General features: G+C 49.5%; 1 protein-coding gene across 7 annotated transcripts in view; it reads right to left on the bottom strand.

The window, feature by feature from the left end:
- Window positions 1-1,855: 1,855 nt before the first annotated feature.
- Window positions 1,856-23,418, bottom strand: part of RNF220 (ring finger protein 220) — a 195,490-nt gene continuing 173,927 nt past the window's right edge. For all 7 annotated transcript variants that reach the window (XM_067001752.1, XM_067001754.1, XM_067001750.1 and 4 more), the window contains 3 exons: window positions 13,611-13,719; window positions 12,276-12,350; window positions 1,856-4,797 (listed from right to left, as the gene is read on the bottom strand). In XM_067001752.1, the coding sequence (XP_066857853.1) occupies window positions 4,726-4,797; window positions 12,276-12,350; window positions 13,611-13,719 (256 nt within the window). In that variant the 3' untranslated portion in view covers window positions 1,856-4,725. The remainder of the gene's footprint in view (window positions 4,798-12,275; window positions 12,351-13,610; window positions 13,720-23,418) is intronic.

Below are 23,418 nucleotides of genomic sequence, written 5' to 3'. Positions count from 1 at the left end.
GCACAGAGGCCGGGCATTAACACACAGCACCACCCTCGCCCTGAGGCTGTCTGCCCCTCCGAGCCGTGCTAGGTCACATTTTTCAGCTTTAACTGAAGGTTAGCCCTGGATGCATGGCCGCAGGCCCGGCTTTCGGCCTTGCCAGGGTCTGTCTGCAGGCCGGGCTGCCGCTTCCCCTCTGTCACCCAGAGAGGGCCGTGCTTTTATCAAAACCGGGGGGGGGTCTTGGGGGGCTGTTAGGAACAGCACAGTGCCGGGTTGGGCTGTGGCAGTGACCAGATGATGGTGTCGCTGACCCCCCTGCACCCCCCATCCCCTTCCCATGAACTTGGGCCCTTCCCCTCCTCTCCACAGCCACAGCTGGGCATGGGGGGGGGGGGGGGGCGTACACAGCTCCCTTTGGTCACCCTCCCCAAACCCACCAGGGCTCGGGCAGCCCCTGCCCTCCCCGGGTGATGAATGAGCTGACAATAGGGTATTGATAAGGAATTAACCTTGAGCCCTTCTCGCTTCGGTGTCAATAGAGCAGGAGCCAAGTACACACGTTTGATCGGAAATCTGCGCTCGGCCCCCGCTGCCTCTGCGCCCATCGATGTGGGGGAGCCGTGACGGTGCCCCCAGCCCCGGGGAGGACACAGGGGGCTGCGAAGCCCCCCCCAGCCCTGGCCACGGCCCCCCCCCCCCGGGATGGGGGTGCCCGGGGTCCCTACTGGCTCCTGCTGCGCCCCAGCCCCACGCTGCGGGGGGGGAGCCAGGCACCAAGGCCCCCTAAAGGGCCTGGGCCAGTCCTGCCCTGGCCGCCACTCGGAGCAGTTTGTTTAATTAAGTGTTTTGCCTAATGGGATTGCCTCATTTCCATAACAAACTGGCGGGCTGTCATTAGGTGGGCTCCCTCATTCATTACTGTTAATTAGATATGGATCCCCCAGAAGGCGGCGCGGGGTGATGAACGAGGCCCCTGACACACGCTATTACACATTAGCATTTTCTCAATACGCCCGATACATCACGGCCCTCCGCTTCCTAAAGATATTTTAAATAAAATATTAGCGGCCCGCTGCGGGGTGGGCGCTGGGGAGGGGGTGAGGTGTGTGTGGGGGGTCCTGCCCCTCACCCTGCCCTCAGGCCTCTTTTGGGTGCGGAGAGCGGCCAAACCCCCCCCCCCCCTGCTGCCCCAGCAGATGGGGAGCGGGGGCTGTCGGCCTGGGGACCCCCGCTGTAACCCCCCCTCCCTGCTCAGCACCCCGTCCCAGGGGACTAAGCCATGGGTTGGGGGTTGGGACCCCCCCCCCCTCCCCCCCGTTGACCCCCGTCTGTGAAATGTTTGTACACCAAAAGCATCGGCGCCAGCCCCGCGATGAGGGTGGGGGGCGGCCTCCCCCCCCCGTCATCCCGCTCTCCCTGCTCTCAGGGTAACCCTACACGGCGCCGGTGGTCCCTAATGCAGGACGTATAGATCTGTTGGGGCTGGGCGCCTCCAGCCCGTCCCAACCCCCCCTTTAGCCGGGGAGGGGGCGGCCAAATAATGCACAGCTGCCGACACTTCATTATGGGGGGACCCCCCCGGGCTGTGCCCTTCGCCCTGCACCCCCGGCCCTGTGTGGGGGACAAGCTGGGGGCCCGGCCATGGTGGGGCACTGCTGGGCAATGCCGGGGTCCCGAAAGAGTTTGGGGGGTGGGGGTTCACCCTGACATCCCCCTGCGTCCATCCCTTGGGTCCTGCACCCCAAAAAGGGTCAGGGCACGCCTTTGGGGCTTCCCTCCTGTGCAGGGCTGTCACCGGCACGCCCCGGGGTTCTCCGGTCCCACTCGCCTGCGAAGGGAAAGACAAGAGAGCATGGCGGGCGCGCCCGAGAAGATTTATACTTGTTTAATTAATGTCAAATGTAGTTTACAAACGGGAGTGACAAGTACCTCTTTGTATAATATACACCGACACACAATCATCGACACACCGGAATAGCGCTTTGTGCAACTGGGATTCTTTGGGCAAAGATAGGTAACTCCAATCTTCTTTTTTTTTTTTTTTCTTTTTTTTTTTTCTTTTTTAAATGGTTTAAACTCGTTACAGAAGAGGGGAAGCGGCAGGTGCCTGATACAAAACGAGACGTCTCCCCCCATCCTTCCCCCCTCAGCCCCCCCCTTGAAAACAGGGGATGGCTTTACAATAAAAAAACAAAACAACATAAAAAAAAAGAAAAAAAGAAAAAAAAAAAAGAACCAAACCGAAGAAACAATGACTAGTTACACATGGTTTTACACATAGGTACACAGAGCACGTGGCTGGTCCACAACATCCACCAGAAACCCTGCCTCCAAAGAAGGGCCAGGTGGGGGCCCTGCCCTCTCCCCCCCTGCCCCTTAGGACACCCCAAATTCATTCCCGAGACCCGAGCACCGCAGCCCAGCACCATTTTTCTCCACTCTCTGCATGCCTGCCCGTCCTTGGGGGCTGACCGGCAGCGTCAGCCCCGCACCACAGCCCCTTCTGAGCCCTTGGCACCCCAGGGATGGCAGGGCCCCCTCCCACCACGGCTCAGCTTCCCCCGGTCCCCAAAGGGCCCCCCAGCAGCTGCCCCGTGTCAGAGGCTGCCACGCAGCTGAGCACACGGAGACCCAGGAAGCGTTGTTTTTTTGCCAAGATTCTTCTAAAATAACAGCTCCTTCCGTTTGCTTGGGTTTGGGGGGGATGCAGTGGGATCCTCCCGAGGTCACTTAGGAGACACATCGAGGAAAACGGCTGCTCTATTAAAAAAAAAAGCATCAAGCTCATGGCATGGGGTGGCGGTGGGACCTCCGGGACATGCCCCAGCCATGTCCTCTGCTCCAGCCCCCAGCACCCAGTGGTGCGGGGATCCCAGCTCCAGCTCCCCAGCCGCTGTCGGTGCCGGCTGATGCCTCGCACCAGGGCATCCAGCAAAGAGCACGCACTGCGGTTGCCAGACCGCCTTGAAACGCCCCTTGCCCTGCCTCGTCGTGCTGCCAGAACGGGAGCTGCCGGGACACCCTGCGGGATCAGGGGGAGATGAATGTCCCCATCTCCCTGTCCTTGTGTTTTGGGGAGCCCAGCGGACCCCGCAGTGAGCTGGGGCAGGGCTGCGCTCAGCGGGGCTGGGAGCACTCCGCACTGCGGGCACGCATTCGCCTTGGGAAGCGGATTGGCATCTTGTTTCTTGGGTCCTGAAAACCAAAAATCAACAACAGAACAGGCCAGATGGCAGCTTTGGTTAAGGCTGAGGATGTGGGTGACAGGGACAAGCATCACTGCGTGGAAGAAGCCGGGGCTGCGGGGAACCTCCAGCAGCATCTCTGCTCGCTGCCGTCCTCTCGCTCTGCGGGCGAGCCCTGGGCCTTGGGGTGCCCGTGGGGACGAGGAGCCCGGGCTGGCTTGGCTCTGCGCCCCAGCCCCAAACCTTCTCTGCTCTTCTGCAGGAGGCAGGCTCACGGGGAGCCCCGCGGCAGCGTGCCCGCGGTCCTGCCTCGTGGCACCCGCAGCGAGCGGAGCAGCTCCGGCGTCCTCGGCTGGAGGGGAGGAAAGCAAAGCAAAGCCGAGCCGGTGGCCCTGGAGGAGAGAAAAGGGGTTAAGCTGGAGCCTCGGGCAGGGACTCGTGGCCGAGAGGAAGGGCAGTGCCCCGCCAGGCTGCCCCACTCTGCTTGCCCCTTCCCCGCCCGGGGAAGGAGAAGGGGGCCGAGTCGCATCCCCCCGGCCTGCCCTGGCCCCCGGCGAGGAGTTAAAAGCCGTGTCGTTCCGGGGATAATGATTCTATTATAAATAGCCCCATTAGCTACAACTAATGACAAAAATCCACCTCCTCTACTCCCCATAAGTTCTGTAAGTTATGGGCAATGCTACAGCCATTACTAAAAGCTGTTAACTTCATATCTGAATGAGGAAATATACACCACAGAACATTAAACCATTTATATTATATATATGTATATATATACTTTTTTTAAACTAATGACTTTAATGCCAAAACTTTGCTGAACCAAGAAAAATATGGGTTTAATGTTCTCTGCTCATTTTTTTTTCTTCTTTAAAAAAAATACAACCCAAAAAAAAAGAAAGGGAAACTTATTAGTATGTAATGTTTGAGTCTATCCCATTTATACACAACATTGTAAACATATATAATCTATATTACATGTGCTTCATTTCTGCCTGGGTGTGGTTTTTTCTTTAAACCTTTTTTTTTTTTTTATCACTAGAACACCACAAAAAAAAACCCAAAACAAAACAGAACCAAACCAAAAACCAAACCAAAACAAACGAACAAAAAAAAAACAACCAAAAACTGAACAAAGAACACAAGTTACAGGTTATTTAACATCTTTCTGTCAAGGGTCCCTTCCCCAGCCTCCTGGGGTCAGAGTGGTCACAACACAGTCCAAAGGAGGGCTCACGAGCCATCCGCGATGCAAAGCCAGCTCCAGGGAACGGGTGGGTGGGGAATACTGGTTTTAAAAAAGGGGGCTTCACAACAAAGGGTTTGGTTTCGCCCGCTGCAGATGCTGAAGGAGACCTCCACACGCGGGACCTGGGAGCCGAGGCTCCCCGCTGCTCCTGTGTCCTCAAGTCCATGTCTGGAGTCTCTGTGTTTTTTTTTTTTGTTTGTTTCGTTACATTTTAAAACGTCTTTTTTTTTTTTTGTTGCCGTCGTTCTTCTCCCCCTTGGTGTGATGAGCTGAGCCGAGTAGCTGGGTCCCGCCCTCCCGCTGGGTCCTTCATAAGTAGATGCGCCGAAGGTCTCCAGGAGACGTGATGGTGTTGCACTGGGGACAGAGCTTCTTGGCACCCTGCAACCAGCAGACGAGACAGAGTGAGAGCGCGATACGCCGCGGAGGACAACACACAAGCACCCTACCCTCAGCCTGGGACGCTGGTGAGAGCAGGGACAGCAGGGCCACCCCCGGCCAGACACAGCACAGTTTTCAGGAGATGGAAGCAGTCCCCGTGAGGTCGCATTGCCCATCTCAGGGAGCGCCTCTGCCGTCCTGAGAAAGCCCCCGGGGCTGCTGGCGTGAAGGAAAGCCGAGTCTGTCCTGCCCAGGTGAACGTGAACGGGAACCAGCAAACGCTGCGGTGATGGGAGGCTGCCACGAGCACTACACGGAGTAAAACAGCGGCGGGTGTGCCATCTGTCACCCAGCCTGACAGCAAGAGGGTGTTAACAAGCCTCGGGATCGGGGTCAGCCGAAGCCGGTCATCGTTAGATTGGCAGATGTGGCAGGCGGTTGACGGGAAAAGCGACAGAAAGATGTCTCCGCTGCGAGGCAGCCTCCCATCTGCAGCGCCAGCAGCGCAGGAAATTGGGGTGCCCTGGCTTCCAGCACCGACCGCAGCCCCAGCACGGCCTCGTGCTGCACGGGGCTGAGCACAGCCCCTGCCAGAGCACCCCGGGTCCCTCCAGCAGCTCAGACCCCAAACCGTGACAAGTGAGGTGTCAGGGGAGCAACGCGCCATACGAGAGCCTGACAGCTTGCACGGGGCTTGCAGGCAGGCGTGAAGGTGTTTGGTTCAGCGATGCTGGGCATCTCCCTCCTCAGTGCTTGTTCCAATATCTTGCAGGACACGGACCAAGTGGCAGGGCAGGACCACAACCTGTCACACTGCTTCCGCACTGCCACCAGCAGCTTGGGGACAGCCTGACCCGAAGAGCTGGTGCTTACAAAGGGATCCTTCAGAAAGGGTCCCCTCTGCCCTGTGACAACGCCTACACAGGGAGGACACGGGCTTTTTCCCCTGGAAGCGCCCTGGGCTAAGGGGAATCCAGAGAAAAGAGTCCCAGGACAATTTACACACGTGTGAGTAATTGACAGGGATGCAGCTCCAAAGAGGTGCCAGTCGTGTTTGCTCTGCGGTCTGGTAGCACCAAAAAGCCCCCACAGACCAGCCGAACCAAACATTGCTGGAGATGGCTGGCTGCAGGTGGGTGGGGAGGAGTACCGACCTCCCTTGCATTCGTTTTTGCTAAAAGCAAACCTCAGGTGCTGCCATCTCCCTGCCCTGCATCTTGTACCCCATTCCGGGATTTGGAGGTGGGCCGAAAGAGCTGCAGGCTGACGTGTCATCCTTTTGCCTGGGGTAACCTCCCTGGCACAGGTAGAAGCAGCCCAACATCGGAAATCTAAGGACGGATTCCCTGGTAAGCCACCCTGCCCAGGTCTCTCTCTCCAGTAGCAAAGCAAGATCAGGTACACAATTCCTTCACACCCTGGGGAAAGGGACAGTGGGTGGATTTATCCTGCCAGCCCCCAGGATCTCAGTCCTGGCGACGTGCTTTCTGCACGACACGCTGATGGCATGCACATGGGCACCTGGGAGCAAGCGTTCAGCCATGCCAGAAGGCAGGACCCAACCACATGCAGCCTGACCCACCGCGGTATTTTCTGTAAAAGCTACATGACTTGACCACGGACGTGTAGGACAACAGCGGGTGTTGTTTCACCTGCACACGGGGAGGGCTCATCTTGAGCTCTGAAGCCCGGGGACCTTGGAGGGAACAGCAGGCTGGCTGCGTGTGGCACGCCGAGGCCCAGGTCCCTAGGTCTCCCTGGTACTTACGCTTGGTATTAAATAGTTCAAGCAAAAATAATGACTTCGGACCCCGGGGGGAAACCTTTTCCTTTTTTTTTTTTTTTTTAAATGAAACTGTCATCCTCTGCACACATCAGTGTGTGTGTTAAATTCAGAGCTAAGTCCTGATTTTTTCTTTTCAGATTGAAATTGCTTAGAACCCTGTTCCTTACATCTGACTTTTCAGTGTAGGTGTGCAACATTTATTGGCACCAGCATTTAAGCTCTTCTCTCTTGTAGAAAGGCACATAAGCTTGTACATACACACATGCTGGCACAGGCACAATGAAAAAGCATTTGCTCCCCCACTGCTCACCTGCCAGCTGGGGTTACTAAACTTTTCCCTTGAAATAAAAATGCTGTGCAATAATAAGTCCCACCTGTCGGCCATTTCTTTCTTTCTTTTCTTTCTTTTTTTTTTTTTTCCAGGTCCTTCTGCTCCTTTCATCATCGCTTCATGGAAAAGCCTTGATGTGTTATAGCTGCGTGTGCTAGAGTAAAGGCCACCTCAGCTTTTCCATTATAAACCCCAGTTTTGAGGGGTTTATAAAACTCTGCTGCAAGAAGTTTGCTCCGGGGCTGTTACAAAGCAAGGAAAAGGGGCTGGAACCAGGATGGAGTTTATTTTTTCTCCTCCTTTCTTAATTAAAATTTGGCAAGTGATTGATCCACAATACAGGCTAATCACTTGGGGTAGTAGTTTGAAAAATACATTAACGAGAGCTGAGATGTTGAGAAGTCATTAGGGCTCGCATGGTGCCAGGAAGGATTGGGAGTATTTTGTCTTAAAGTTGCCTCTTAAAAAAAAAACAACTTGCGTGACGTCTGCTCTAAATTGGCTAAAGCAACAAGACTCAAAAGGAAGGGCTTAGGCACTTCCCGCTGTCCTGTGGGCCTAAAAATGGGCAATTTCCAAGCAGAACGTGCCACCAGGCACAGAGAAGAAAGGAACACGCACACAGAGCAACTTCGCCTACACGGTGCCACCATCGAGCCTGGGCTCAGAGCTGTTTTATGGGGAGGAGAACCAAGGCAGAGAGATGACAGGAGAAGCCTAAACCAGGAGCCAGCTTCTGCCAGGAGAGGAACTGAACTCCAGGATCCAGTTCTCAATCAAGGCCCTTCTCCCCCCCATGAGTGCAAACGAAGCAGCAGCTTCTCCGCAGGTGCCAATTCCCAGAGAAGCAGCCGCTCATCGCTGCTGTTGTGGGGTATCTCCTGCTGTAGGTGCAGGGGTAAGGGGGTCGGGAGAGCATCCTTTTTCACAGAGCCCCCCCAAAGAGCAGAACTCACTGCCGCAGGTCGCTGGAGGCCAAAACTGAAACAGGTCAATAAGGAAGCAGACAGCTTCGTGGCGGATAGGACCATGAAGGATCAAGCACAGCATCCTCCGTGCAGCTGCTGACTCAGAAGTCCCCACGCTGCTGGAAGCACTACGGAATCACCTAGAAGGATTGCTCTCTGTCCGCATCGTTTCTTATGAAAATACTCCAGCCCGCATGGGACGCACGGTATTATAGCCTAGAAAAAGCTAAAAGGCTAAAAACCTAGCAGTGTAATCTACCAAAGATATAAATGTGTCAACTGCGGAGAATACATGTCTATTGATGGATCCCCTGGAAGCACGTTCCATGATGAAGAAGGCTTTTTAAAAGTGATTTTTTCCTGCTCTCGCAGTCGTCATTTTCAAATAAGCCCAAGACGGGCAAGTACAAGCCTGGGGTCAGCACACGCACACGGGAAATGTTGGATCTGGCTGTACAGGCAAGAGTGGGAACTCAGCAAACCCCGCCTGCTCAAACAAACCTGCCCGTTCAGCCCCTGAATGCCTGCACCCACAAACAGCTCTAACCGCTGACAAACAGCAGTCTGACTTCACTTTTAATTCCATTTACTCCGTAAGGAAGGATACCAGGGTTTGGGAGGTCGCAGAATCACAGCTCAGAGGGACTTCAAGACTCACCAACCCATTCCCCTGGCAAGATCACCTCATCGTGCATTACTTTTGACAGACATGCATCAAAGCTGTTCTCCCAAACCTCGACGGACGGAGGCTCCAAACCTCCCCAGGAAAGCACTGCAGCAGGCTGCCAATCTTTGCTGTCAGAACATTTTTCCCAAGAACAGGAAAATATGAATCTCACCCACGAGTAGCTGCAGGGTCCCTCTCAGTTAATGGGAAAGGATAGAGAAGGCGCAGACAAACCTCTTCCAGAGGGAGACTGATCCCACACGCCTGGAAGCAGTCCAGCAACCAGCTGAGAACAGGCACCCACCTCAGGGAAATGAACCCTCCCTCCTGCCACACCATTTCCTCTCCTGGTTTTGAAAAACTTGCACGTTTTTGGGGGTTCCCAAAAGGGATCACAGCAGTCACTCAAGCCTTGTGTCCTGGTTTGTGTAAGTTGAAGCTGTCACTGGCTCTCTCCCTACACTGTAAGGATGAATGAAGAACCAGCACTGTGTTGAGTGCCACAGACAACCAGCAAGCAGGGAGCAGCAGGTTCATCGGTCTGGTGAGCCGCTCAGTGCACGTGGCACACCCTAAGCCTGTGTGGCCCCAGGATCACAGCCCTCAGGCCCACTGGTTCTGCTCATGGAGCAAGTGGAAGGAGAGAAAACCCCTTATTCATCGTCTCCTGATGCTGGACGAAGGCATGGTTCCTCCCTTTCTCCAAGGCCACCCTGACGAGGGCTGTCTGCAGTCATTTATTAGCACTGACGTGCTGGCTAACTCAACGAGCGCCACGCTCTGTTCTCCTAAACCATCTCCAGGGCCCCTTTCTGCTGTGCGGGCCTGCACGCTGCCACGACCCCAGCCTTTTCTCCACATTAATCCAGCGGAGCAATAGGAGAGAGAGGTGGAGTGTGCTCTGGTGGATGTTCCATCCCCAGGACCTGGAGCTGCTCTGAGGCACTGAGCTCTTGTATAACGGTACCTAAGGTAGGGAGCCCAGCAGCCATTTGCAGAGTCAGTGGTTAAAAACGTCTCCCCCTCTCCCTGAGCAACAGAGCAGTAATCATCTGGGACTGGATGTCAAGAGCCAGAAGTCCAAAAATTGTTTTCAGAAAGCCACTTGAAAGATCTAATCCTCATCAGTGCCCTTAGACACCAAGGAAGTCAGAGGGTGACAGAGATACTCAGATCATCGTAGTGTTGTATCCTAGAAAATACTTAAACCCTAAACCTTTTAAAAACCCATTTTACCTCCTGCGCTCTGTAGACAGATGTGAGCATCGAATTTCATCCCACCTTCAATACCCTGTCACAAGCGCTGCCGGGCACCGTGAGCCTCCAGCTCCGAGGCCACGCTCAGTGCAGCTCTCCTTCTCCCCTGCACAACCACACTCGTACCCTAACTCAATATCAGATCTCGGCTGCGCCTATCAAACAGGCGCACGAGAGGACCGGGACGTTCCAGCAGCAGGGATGGCAGGTCTCCAGAATGTTCAAAAGCGGCCGGAAGCCCGCCACTACCCGCCCGCCCCAAGTCCTATTAACTCCAACAAATTGTTTATTGCACAGCAGAAGAAAAACGCTGCCCCTCTCCCCCCAGCCAAGCCTCTCAATGTGTGCTGCACGCGCAGGCTCCCTCCGATCCCCCCTCCTGCCCCCGCTGGGGAGCCAGCTTTATACCCAGGGAAAGGTAACAGCGGCGATTATTACACACACTATCCCACAGCTCCTCGCTTGTTAAAAAAAAACAAGAGTCTCTTTTGTGCCCGAAATAAAAGGAGATACCTTAATTAGAACAATGCAGGTTGGTGAGCATTAAACACTGAGCCCAGCTGCTGTATGCCATTAAATTCATAAAAAAGGAGGGGGGAAGGAGGGCAGTCTTAACGAGATTACACACATTGACTTTGATCAAGACACAAAAGCACCAAGGCGTTCCAGGGTTTTTATTGCTGTCTTCGGGCTACATTTTAATGGTTACATTAGAAACATGCGAACCCAGGCTGGGAGATTTTTTTTTTTTTTTTTTGAGACGGGAAAAAGAGTGCAAGCACGCCTTGTGAAAAGGCCTGGTTTAATAAATTGGGGGCTGCAGGGAGAGGCTAGGGCTGGGGAACACATGAGTAGCCACTTATTAATTGCTTCCCCTATGCAAGTGCCAAGTCCTAATACGATGCTGTGCTGGACTGCTCCCACCCCGCCCGAGCGGTCGGCAGAAGAGCCGTGTGCGGGCAGCACAGAGCCAGCTCAATCCCCCCACCTTTCGCAGGTACCCAGAGGGGAGGTCGCTCCCCTTTGCAAGGGTAAATGCCAACCTCGTAGCACCTGGAGCGAGGTTTTCCAGTTCTTACTAGCAGCGGTGACCACCTTACACGGAACAAAGGGGCCTGGCTGAAGTTGGACTAAGTTGCTGCTGAGCCTTAGAACAATTGGAAATTGCTGTGACAGATTTAAAACATCACTTAAGGCTGCTGGGAAGAAGAGACAGCAAAGGCTTTAGAAAAAAAAAAAAAGAAAATGAAAAAGAAATTAGCGTTTTATCCTCTGCTTGTAGCACCGCAGAAGAACGAGATTACTCCCCACTTAGCAAAGGTGGCAGAGCACACATTCATCCAAACACCTCACAGCTACGTAGCCACATATGTGTCTTTTATAACATGCTGCTAAAATGTTTACAAAAGCTTGTATAATCTAAGTAGTGATGGGGTGTAGCTGAAGACCTATAAAATACAGCCCAAGGGATGGCCAAGTTATTGAGTTGCTATTAGTACTCAAGCCCACAGGCACTTCACCATCCTGGTAACTTTTCTTGGACAAGACTTTTAATAGGCAGGATTTAAAGGAGCATGATCGGCTTAATCGTAATTCCAAGCGCACAACGTGTTCCATAAAGCAGATTTTGTAATGCCTTACAGGAACAGTTTTTAGGAGTGGCATTCCCTTACATTTTTTGCAACCCAACACTGTATCATCTTGCTAACAAGAGAACTAGAAAGCACCACTGACTATTTTCCACTCCCCAACCTGCGTGAAATGAGAGCCTGAAAATCAGCTGCGCAGGGGAAATGAAAGGCTGATTATAAAGCCCATGGTTTTAACAAAGGAAAGGAAAACACTTTATTTAATAACACCTTAAATTTCAACCTGATGTCCTTCAGCACATATATAAATTACTACTGCATTGGGTCACCTATTCAACATCCAAGGTAATCCCCAATCTTCCAAAGAGTATGGGATATGCTTGGAAACTGCACAGTGCTATTTCAAATAACCTGAAAAACACAGATTCGTATTCATAAAAGCTCCTGTCCCTGTTGTGTTTCCTGAAGCTGACCCCCTTTGCTTCAGGTGAATATTAGGTTTCCCAGAAGCCACCCATTCCATGAAACCTCAGGGGATTTGGCCTCCATTCCCACAGCCTTACCTCTGTGTGGATGCCTCCCAGGGCATTACTGTAGGGCAAGGTTGTACCCAGCACAGAGCTTTTACACCTCCCCATAGGAGCAGAGGAACACGCAATGAGCAGGACTGTACCTTGGTAATGAAGACTCAAACAAAACTCACTGCAGTCAAAGCTGGGACGGGGTGTTAAGTGGCAAAGACCGGGAAGTCTGCATGCACAGCACTCAAATTGTTTAGAATAAAGCAAAAGTCATCTTTCCCCATGGTGATTTAAAATAAAGTATTCCAGAAGAAAGGGAGAAGTCTGTAAGTCAATTAGAAAGTAGCCAAGAGCCTCACCAGAGTCCGCAGCCAGCATTCTTCACAGTGCACATGCCAGCACTGAATGGAAGTCAGGGGCATTGTGTAAGAGTCCTGAAGGAAAAGAAGCAAATAGGTTATTTCCACAGCAGGGATCTACTGATTCTTTGTTCCCAGCCCCATCACAACACCCTCCTTTGTGGGTATGCCATCAGACTACAGACAACCTAACAGCACAGCAAGAGAGCACACATCTGATCTTGGCCTACCATGAGGTGTGAGGCAAAGGAAAAACAAAGCAGAATTAAGAGGGCCTTACGTTAACAAACTTCTGCTGACTTTGCACGTAAGAACTGAGCAGAGACAGCAATGTTTGTGTAGCAGAAGCAGAAGTCTTCTGCAGTCCATTTTACTGGCTTCCAAGAACTCCTGTCGGAAGCCCATAATCCACTCAAGTGGTGACCTGGCTCAGCACAGTTATCACAAGAGCATCTGAAGTTGCTGTGGCCACCTGCCATTATTCCCATCAGAAAGGTCACCAGATCATATTAAAAAAAAACAAAAACAAACAGCGACAGGGTAAGATTAACCCCTATCACAACTCCCCACTCTGCAGCAACAGCTTAACTAGATCCCAAGAACGTTGATGTTATTTCAGCAGACACGCACGCTCAAGTGTTTTCCATGATTGCTACTAAACCTCTGGAAATGAGCAGCAAACTGTCATGCCTTCTATGGGATGAGATATGGGAACTGCTATCCCCATACCTACAAGTCGAGAGCGGGAGAGACAGCACCATGCATCAAGCTGAAGTTGCAGAGGGAGCCCTCTGCCAAGCAGAATTTTCTCCTGCTATCAGCAGAATAAAATGTTAACAGGAGATGCAAAGCTTTGCAAGCTCAGACCATCAGAGGGAGCTGCTGCCTTTCTTTAGGGAGGCCACAGGTTCAACACAGAGCAAGCAGGACACGGACTACTTTTAAATACTCAGGCAACATTCCTGGTCTCAAATCATACGGTGGTCTCCATATGGAGTCTACTCTTTTACGTATACAAATTTGAACGTGCAGGAAGAGAACACCAATATCTGGGAGTTTTCTAGAGTTAGCTTGAAAGTCTTCCAAAGCTGGGGTTTTCTGGCCTCTGATACAGATGGATGGCTACAAAAGTGGAGAGCAATCTAATACGTATGGAAATTGCAATAGCTAATACCTGGCACCTATATTCAAAAGGAAAGAGAGACTCTTCTTGGTGTATAGGGAAGATGGTGAGTTCTCCCACCCCAAAAAAAGAAAAAGGAGAAAAGCTTTCTCCTCCTCAGCAAAGATACCAAAACATTTCTGATTCATTACCACAACTGGAGTGCTACTCACCATGCAAATGAGACATTTATAGCGGTCCCCGCGGGAGAGCTGCCTTTCTAACTCACGGACACGAGCCTTTAACGCTTCGAATGTTGTCACTGCGGAGTCTTCTGTAATTCTGCAAAAGATGACGGAGAGTGAGCATCACTGAACACACAAGATTGCTGAGAGTTCGGGGAAAAAGGATCTCACAGCAGGTATTGCACAGGAGATTGCAACATTTAAACTTGCATTGGAAAAGAGTTGCTGAAAAGCCCAGTGTGAATTCTTTGAGGTCTGCTACTATACAGTTGCAAACACGTCATGACAGAACATGACGGCGCTGGGGTTGCCAACTTCACAGAAAGCAAGTTTCTGCAAGACATAGACACTTAAATAACGGATTTTTTTTTTGTTTGTTTATTTTTTTCTGCCTCCTTTCCTGTCTCCTGTAAGAGATTTCTTCGGGCCAAATGCTTTGGACAACGCTTTGTGTGCTGGTGAGCTTATTCTGTGTGGGCAATAGGAGCTGCTCTTCCCCTTAGAGAATGGATGCCTCTGCTGACCATCAACCTTGAGAAACACAAAATCAGCTCATTACGGAGGATCAACACAGTGCTTTTGCATCAAACAACCTCCTAGCTCGTTGGTTTCTAATACTGAAAAGAAGGAGAAGCCAAAAGCAAAAAACACTACACCAAAAGGCAGCTATAAACGCAGCTTTACAACCTCTGCTTTCCCATTTTCTAGGGTCAGTTTAGATAGGCAGCATTATCTCTTTTGCCATAGAGACACTGTGCTGAGGGCAGGCAAGTGTATTTTCATGGTTCTGCAAGGCTGGTGAGAAAAGCAAGTTGCCAACCTAAAAGCAAGGCCAGACAGGAACGCTTAGCAAATGAGATGCAGGGAACATTACGGACAAGGATGTGTCACTCCAGCATGCTGCAAAATCTGATTCCTACACAGTGCAGATACAGGGATGGGCCCTCAAGCATTCCCCAGAAAAGGTTCTAAGAGCATGGCATTGATATTAAGGCTGTCACCCTAGTGGAAAAAGAAAAACACAAAAGAAAACAACAATTTTCATTTACTTCAGTGAATTTCAGGCCTGTCCAAGCAGACACTGGAAGAACCTGAAGAATACCTCGCCACCAGAAATTGCGTCAATCACAACATAAACCCCAGCAGCACCCATGTGTTGCGCCTTTTTAGAGGATAATTCATCAACAGGTAGCTAAAACCCGGGTCTAGTGGAATTACTACAAACAATAAAGCGAGCTGCAGCCTCAGCACTCGCACTGCATGCACTCGCTCGCTCCTTTGTTCGTTAAGTCGCTTGTCCCCAGCGCTCAGGGAGGGACCTGGGGTGTCTCCCACACAGCCTGAACAGATCAAATTCCTGGTCTTGTGAGTAAAGCAAGCAGCTACGCGCTACGCTGGAAACGCAGCTAGTCAAAAAGATCTTCGATGATTGTTCTAATTATGACACTTCAGGAGAAACTGGGGTTGCAGGAGTGCACGTGGTTAAGTAGCAGTGCTGTAAAGCTCCTCCAGCTTCACTCCTACCTTTGTGCAGATCACACGCTGCATGAGCTAACCGGGACTTCAGAGGAGAGACCTTAATCAGATGGAGATTCATTGCAAATGAGTTACTAGGAAATAGTAAAAAAAATTAAAACGGCAAAAAAAGGCAAAGAAATACAGGTCCCATGATAGCCTAGTGGGTGGGAACAGGGACACTGCATTCAAATTTTGGTATCAATAAATACTCTTTGGAGCAAAATGAAAGAGCTTCTGTAGGAAACAGAGCTCCCCGCTGTGAAACATCCACTTGCTCCTACTTGTTGGTATAAATTATCATCAGATCCCAGTCTGGGTTCTGACCCTCAAGGGAGAGTTGTCAGTATTTTCAAAGAAAGTGCAGAAAGCTGTTAGTTTTGTCTGAGGGAGAAACAGAATTATTTATTTATAGCTTGAAGATTATTGTGGGATGAGAAAATCATTTCCCTTCCAGTCTGGCCTGTCAACAAGCTGATGCTGGATGAAGGCTGCTGTTGAATTTGACTTTCTGGAATCTATTTCTCCTTTCTGCATGCATGAGGGTACCGGGACTTTAAAGGCAGCAAGTGTGGCTCCTGCCTGAAGCAGGTGGCAAGCAGGAACCTCAACCCCTAATAAATTCTCCTATTACTATCTGTGGAACGATGCTTCCTCCTTTGAAGGGTTGGCAACTCAGTAAGGAGAGGGAAAAGGAATCCTTGAGCAGATTCAAGCGAAGGCCAATTCCTCCCCAGCCCTAGCCCAGTAACAGTCAAAGCTTGAAAAGGAAAAATTTGCCACTGCAACAGCGAGAGGAGATACAAAATGGCTTGTTTATAGAAGCCTAAATGGCTGACCCCCATCAGCCAATTTCGGAAAGTCTCTGAGATAATCGCACCTGTCCAGTAATAAACGAATGAATCAGAAAAGGAGGCTGAATAGAGGTATAAGCAATAACGCTCAGAGGCTGCCTGATACAATGGCCAATCAATAGGAGGGCTGTAGATCAGGGTGCTAGTTAGCTGGAAAATTACCGCACCGCTGCGTGCGTCACGCTGTAGGGATCCTGGACAATCAATGTGGGAGGTATTGATTTAGTTATTATCACTTCATACGCTCCAGACATTGTTAAATATACATTTATTAACAAGACTGGGGTGCATTGGTAAGAGAGGGAACATTAGCCACAGCAGTATCTCCCAGAGCTGATCAAAGCTCAGCTGTGACCGTCTTTAAACTCCACGTTCTCCGTGCCAAGCGTGCTCTCAGGACAAATCCTGATGCACAGCGTGGTGCTCGAGGATCAGCTTCTATCTCACAAGAGAGGTTTTTGGCCACAAGTGAGTATTTTGCACTTGAGCTTTCAGGAAAGCCTCCTGGAGCAGCAGCAAGCAGGGACACGGGGGCCAAGGGTCAACCCAAAGTGAGCGATAATTGCATGGTTGCTTCCGAAAAGCTGGAGGAAATGAGGTCAAGGGAAATAGGGAGAACATTAGTAAATAAAGGAAACTGGAACTACCTCCAGGGATGGAATAAAGACGAGAGTCACTTCCCATGTGTCTGGCTCCCGTGGTGGCCAGCACACTTGGGACACATGCCATTCCATTTAGCGACATTTTACCGTCAACCTGCTGCTTGTATCCTAAAGATAAGTATCGCTCAGGAGCGACTCTTCCTGCAGCAGCAATCTTGGGAACTCCCTCAGGCTTCCCTCTTGCGTGCGCACCTTATGCGAGCTCTCCAGGAGACAGCGGGGAGCAGCCTGTGCAGTATTTTTACGGGGTGAGTAAGGCCAGGGTGGAGCAAGGGTCAGAAAGCCAAACTCCACGGACGGGGTAAGGCCATGTACATGTTACCCTGCCAAGGAAGGCAGGGGGGATTAAGACGTAGGAGGAATTAGGCTCCACAGCCCTACTCCCTGCTTTGCCTTGACCTCACGCTAGATGCGGGAGGACTAGTTTAGCAATTTTGCGCCTCGCTGCTCTGATTTGACGTGTTTGGATAACGTCATTTATCAGCCTTGGGAGAGACCTGCTGAGCACAACCGCTGCAAAGAGCTCTGCCTCGAGCCCCGGGCTGGTGCTTCTCCGACCACGCAGGTGTGAGCAGCCTCGCCGATACCTCCTTGCACAAGAACAAAAACGTGAAGGAAGGGCTCCTTGCAGAGGAAGCTTGGTCCTGCAGTTCTCTCTGGACTTTGTGTTTAACTCTTCAGCAACTCAGCAGTCATGCTTGTGGATGCTGGGTACCAGGGAGCAAGTCTATGAGACTGGGAAGAGAGCACTCGATAGTTTCCAGTTTTTGTGCCCAATACATGTTTTTCCTACTGTTCGTAGCGTTTTTTTTTTGCTCCTGACGGCACTGAAAATAAGAACAAACTTTCTTCCTTTGAGCACATCCTTGCTTTGTTCGTGTAAGAGGCCAGAAGAAAGGCACAAAAATACCATCTGAGAGAACAAGGACCTATCTGTAGATTTGAGCTGTTGCTCAGCGATCACGTCCTGGGAAATCTCCCGTGGGAATTGGTTGCCTCCCCTTTGCAAAAAACTTTAACCCAAACCCTGGTTATTTGTCAAACATTAGCATGCATGTGATCTTTGTTTCTCCAAATTAAATCGAGCAATTCCTACCCGCTGTCCCAGTGGGCAATCACAAGCAATTCCGTTAATTAAATTATCTCTGATTCTGCAGCTCTGGAATCTCTCAATTGACTAAGTCTGTGCTTTATCATCAACAAAATACCGGACGAAAAAAGAAACAAAAAGATGCTGATGTCAAAGTGATTGGCTTCAGTTAACCCTTCCCAGTTGGATATTAAGTGCTGCTCAAGGAACTGCTGCACTGGAATGAGCCCACAAGCAAGAGCTTCGTACCAGACTTCAGCAGCAGCTGTTCACTTCTGTTTCCTTTCCATCACACAGGGAAAAAAAGTAATACATCACTGCATCCAGCATCCTATGTGAGAGCCACAGAAAGATGCAAACTTAACTGCTAAAGAGGTAGAAAACCACCTCAAAGATCAGTAAACCCCTGTGAATACCCTATCCTCCCCTTACCCAGATCCCACTTGATGTACCCCGCTGTTGACGAGTCTCCGTAAAACATTCCCCTTTGGTTTATTTCCACTGGATATAAATTTTCCTTTCTTCATAAACGGCCACACTGTACACAGCATTCCATAAATTTTTACAGTTCCACTGTTTGTATGTACCTTGTAAAAAATGCTTAGCACTGATTAAACGCACCACTAATAAAATTTCATGGGCTACTTTTGACACTTGATATTCTGACCTTCTTCTCTCTTCCTCATACATTTATTTTTGTTTTCATATGCCTGTAAACACAGAGCGGCAGAGGGAAAAATGCACGGTCCCCCGACAAATCTGAGAGCAATGTCTTTATTTTTAAACAAAGACTTTATCTTCCCTTGTCCAAGGCGGAGGACCTGATCCCAGCAGAACATACCTGCCAGTTCCCCGCACCGGGGGCAGAGGTCAGGTCACTAGCAGCTTACATATCATAAATATTAGAAACAGGCTGGTCGATGCTTTGAAGGCAGAGTCAAGCTAAAGTAAGATTCCAGGAGCAAAGAAATTGCTCCTGGCCATATCCAGCCACAGCCACAGACGACAATTACCATAACCACGACTGCATTGCAGAAGAGGAAGCCTACTGTGCACAGCTTGCCTCGGGGGGCACTCATCTTTAATACTTGATAAAAATGATCCAAAAAAAACCCCAACATCAGTGTGCAACCACTTCACTGCAACAATCCTTCAACGTGTTTGAGGGAGGGCAACTTTCTCAGCCTAGTGACCATGTTTCATCACACTGCAACATGCTGGGCAGAGCTGCTGTGAAGCTGGTGACAAGGGCATCGCGGGACAGCAGAGCACGACAGTGCTGTCTTGACACCACCTTGTCATATGTTATCTTCAATAAAACTTCCTTGTTACCCAAGTTTCAAACACCAACTAAAAGGAGCCCTAAGTCTGCTGGGACAAGAACATTTGTTGTTTTAAACCTGGTGAAGGAATCCATCCCCCTTTCAACTCAGCGAACACCACCAGCAGCACGTGCTATTGCTAACATCACGGGGAGCACGTCTGGGCAGGTGGCGGTGAGCTGCCGGGAGGTAACACGGACACGAAGGCCTTTTGCACTTACTCCTCCTACAGGGGTGCAAGAGCGTAACATACAAGTGGGAAAAAAAAAAAAAAGTATCTACCAGGAAGTAAAATGCTTAAACTGATAGGTAAGCTTTTTAACAGAAAGTCACAGGTGGCTTTTAAAGGACACAGACACAGCTCAGAAATTTTAAGTATTTTTAAGTCCGAAAGAACCCGAGCGTCAGTCGCTGGTGGCAGACTGACTGCTAATTGCCCCAGAAGGTGCAGGCTACAGCACTGGCACGATGTGCTGTGATTTTATTTCGCTAGATGAGCTGGCTACAGCAGAAGGGGCCACATCCCTAGCAGTAGAAAACTGCCCAGCAAAGCTGTAATCGGTAGAGCCAGGTCAAATCATACCAACTGAAGTTTAGACCCTCCGTCTATGAGGATGCCAGCACTAAAAGCAAATCATCTGGCAAGGCATCAACGCTTTAGGAGCTGGCTTCCCCTTTATTTAGCTAAAAATCTCATTTATTGGGTTTATTTGTTTTTAGACTAACCTCCTTTAAAAAGGCTGACTTATAATCCTGTAAAACATTGTCACATGTATTGAGGAAATTGGCAAGGATGCTAATTTATTGTCCTCTAGGAAAAAAAAAAAGTCCTCTTTCCTTGATTAATGTATGTTTTTGTATTGTAAGATATTAAAGAATGTTGCTTCACCTGTAATTATAGAGAATAGTTTATTTTGGCAAAGTGCCCTGGCTTCTGGTTGCCAAGTTATGAATAATGCAATGTTCCCCATTCTAATTTCCGTGTTCTAAGTTGTGAATTTGGAGCGGGGTGCATGCAAGGGCACACACACACACAGACGATGCCGCGGCTCTCTCCGTCACGAGCTTCTCTATTTTATACTTGCTTGCACAACTTGTTAATACCATCATCTGCTTGCCAAATCCAGAGTTTGCTTCTGACTAATTTCATCTTGATGCAAACCAAAACTGTTGTCTTTTTTTCCCCCCACCGAAGAATTATTTCTCTTACACTTGCATGCACCGTTGCAATACCACTGAGGGGAGCTTACCGCTGCAAGAAGGCGTTTTAAGCCGCATTTAGCTGGGACTTGGGTAAAGATTCCCCAAAGAATTTAATGACAGAAGAATTCATTATGCTTTCATCTCTCCTCCGCCTCTACAACACAGAGCCCAACAATGTCTTTACAGGAGCAGGAAGTAAATTCAGGCACTGGCTCTTTCTCTCTCTCTTTTTTTTGGCCCACATTTCGCTGGGACACATGTGCCCAGCCCCAATCAAAACAGAGACAGATGGCACCGCTGATCATTCAGAATGGAAGGAGCCTCCGAGTCAGCATGTTTAGCTGCATTTGTAGGGCTACACAGTATCTGCTGGCCACTGGGACTGATTTAAAAATACGGCTAGTGAAAGTCTGAGCTCGCGCCAAAATTTTAACTGTGCCATTTGAGCAATTATGGTTCGACATGAAAGCTGGGAGAAAGAATGCATGGGTCATTCTGATTTCGATTTAGAGACTATGTCCCCTGTTCCAAAGAGGAAATAAATGCAATCCCATTGCTTTACTGGCGATAAAGGAAAAAGCCATGCTACAGAAGAGTATTTTGCTGCAGCAAGGTTTTATTGAGGCACTGCTGGCTGAGTTAGAAAATAATTCTCTAAACAGAATGCCTAAATATAAATAAACGCACATCTAATGCATTAATGCGTCAATTCACCTTCCAAATGCAACCCTCAACCTGGAGATCTTAAGTGTATTCTGAACAGAAAGCACGATGCACCTTCACAGATCCTTTCTTAACATAAATCAGGGCCATTTTTCTTGCAATGGAGATAGGAAATGCAGCTCCTCTCCCCAACGAAGCACATGGGTTAGAGGTTCCAGCCTACCAAGACTTGCCTTGATCCGCAAGCAAACAAGTTTGGATTATGACCAAGCTCCACATGGGGCCAGGCAAGACTGTTTCTCTCCTGGAAGACTTACATCTCCTGTAGCCCAACATCCTACTGTGGCCTGGAGGTAGTCTGGGATTATTGGTAGCTTTGGCTGGACAATCAGGGCATTAAATTTACAAAATATCCCCGAGGTGAAAGAGGAATAGCAGATTCCTCACTGAAAAAGTCTTCAGAAATTGGACATGTGGCTGAGTCCTGTGGCCAGCCTCTGCGCACAATGAAATGCTTTCTACTCCCATGGCCTGCCTCCAAATGGCCGAAATAAACAGGAAATATCTATGCTACTACAGCAGCGCTTGGATTCCTCTGCAGCCTTTTAAGGGCTTTACCGTCGAGGTGATCTGCTTTCCAGAACCTCCATTCATGAGCACTGATTGGAGGTGCACAAGGGCAGCGTGATAACACATCCTCCAGACAACTTCCTACAACTTGTGCTGCCCGGCCTAGAACTTTTACACCGCGGCCGTTTCCTTTCACGGGGAAAGAAAGGCTCAGAATTAGCATCATTTAAGGTAATCGTGCCTTCAAAAAGAAACACGAGGCCATTAAAAGAGGCCAATGCACTTTAGTATCACATAACCAACTGTGGTCCCGGAGCTGGAAGAGGAAACAAGCAATGGAGAGGAAGGACAGGTCATGAGCTGGCCATCCAAGGGAAGGGCTGGAACGCTTATGCAACCGAGTGGGAAACAGCAGCTTCGGGGGACAGAAACCGTCCAAAACAAGGAAGAAAGGAGGAGAAGTGACTGGATAAATAGGATGAACTGGCCACAGTGGTGGGGAGTGAGTAAACATGAGCATTGACACTGAAGCGAGGGCAAAAATCAACATGGTTATTAAACAACGTTAATTACCTCACTTGCTATTACGCGGTGGGTAGTGACACTGTTGGATTCTGTGTTACAGAGGCAGAGGAGATATGAAAGCATAATGAATTCTTCTGTCATTACATTCTTTGGGAAATCTTCACCAAGCTAAATACAGCTTAAGACTCCTTCCTGCAACAGTAAGCTCCCCTCAGTTGTATTACAACTGTGCATATGAGCATAAGAGAAAATTACACGCTCTATAGTTGTCCCAGACATGGTTTAGCTGAGAAGTAACACAAACTGTTTTTTTTTTTGTACTCCATATTTATATTTACTAACTATAATCTAAGAAATGCATAAACTACCGAGAGCTGTAATCCAACACCCTGTTGTCACATAGCAGCTGGCACAGCACAAACACTTACTGAGTTCTGTGATAATGGCCAGTAAGTGCCAAGAAAGCAGCAGCCCTATTAATGCCAGTACGCAGACAGCCTGTGCAGCCAGGGCTACCCTCCAACAGATGCACGGGAGCAACAGCAAACTGGCAGTGGAAGGGGCACAAGATGACCCCCTTTCTGCCTTTCAAAGGAACATTCCCGTCCAAAGAGGGAACACAGCCTACATTAAAAATAATTGTTACTTTTCTCTTGAGAGCCTCTGTGCACCATACAAATATTTCCTAAAAAAAAATTAAAAAAATAAAAAAATCCATCCCTGCCTGTTAATTCTTACAGCGTAGGTAAGGGATGTGAATAAACAATCACATCCTCAAAATATTTTCAGAAGGAACACAGCGGGATCCAAAATGCTCCATCAGAGACACTGTTAAACACGACAGGCTAATTTTAGGGACAAGTCCTCTCTCTGACAAGCTGCTCACACATCTAAGGGCAGAATTCATCTGTTAGAAGGCAGCTGCTTTGTGTTTTACAAGCTAAAGTTTCTCTTACCTATGGAATAACTCCAATATTTCACAGGGAATCATCATCCATCTAACTGAAGTACCCTCTAACGGACCATCAGCCTCATATCCCCTTTGAAATAGCACAGCTGAGCACTTGCTGGGCCACGATTTATTTTTTACCTTCCGAGACATCTTGCTAACTCTATAGCTCAATAGTGACAGTCGAATTTCACACTGCGATAGCCCCCCATCGATTTTTCACTCCCAGGAAGCAACTCCACAAATTAAAGTTAACAGCATTTCTGAAACTAAGAAAAAAAGAAAAAAAAGGGAAAAAAAAGAAGAGAAGGGGAGGGCAAAGAGACATGAAGGGCAAGATGCCTAAACTACGCCTCCAAGATCAGAAGAAGATTCCTTCCTGGGTTTGAACTTGTTGCAGGACAGGGATGCTACCACCACCACCACTGACAGCCATCCTGGGC

This window comes from Anser cygnoides, chromosome 8 (assembly GCF_040182565.1).
Source record: "Anser cygnoides isolate HZ-2024a breed goose chromosome 8, Taihu_goose_T2T_genome, whole genome shotgun sequence".
Taxonomy (NCBI): domain Eukaryota; kingdom Metazoa; phylum Chordata; class Aves; order Anseriformes; family Anatidae; genus Anser; species Anser cygnoides.
The sequence above is the reverse complement of the archived record's forward strand: the minus strand, read 5'-3'. Positions and strand labels throughout refer to the sequence as shown.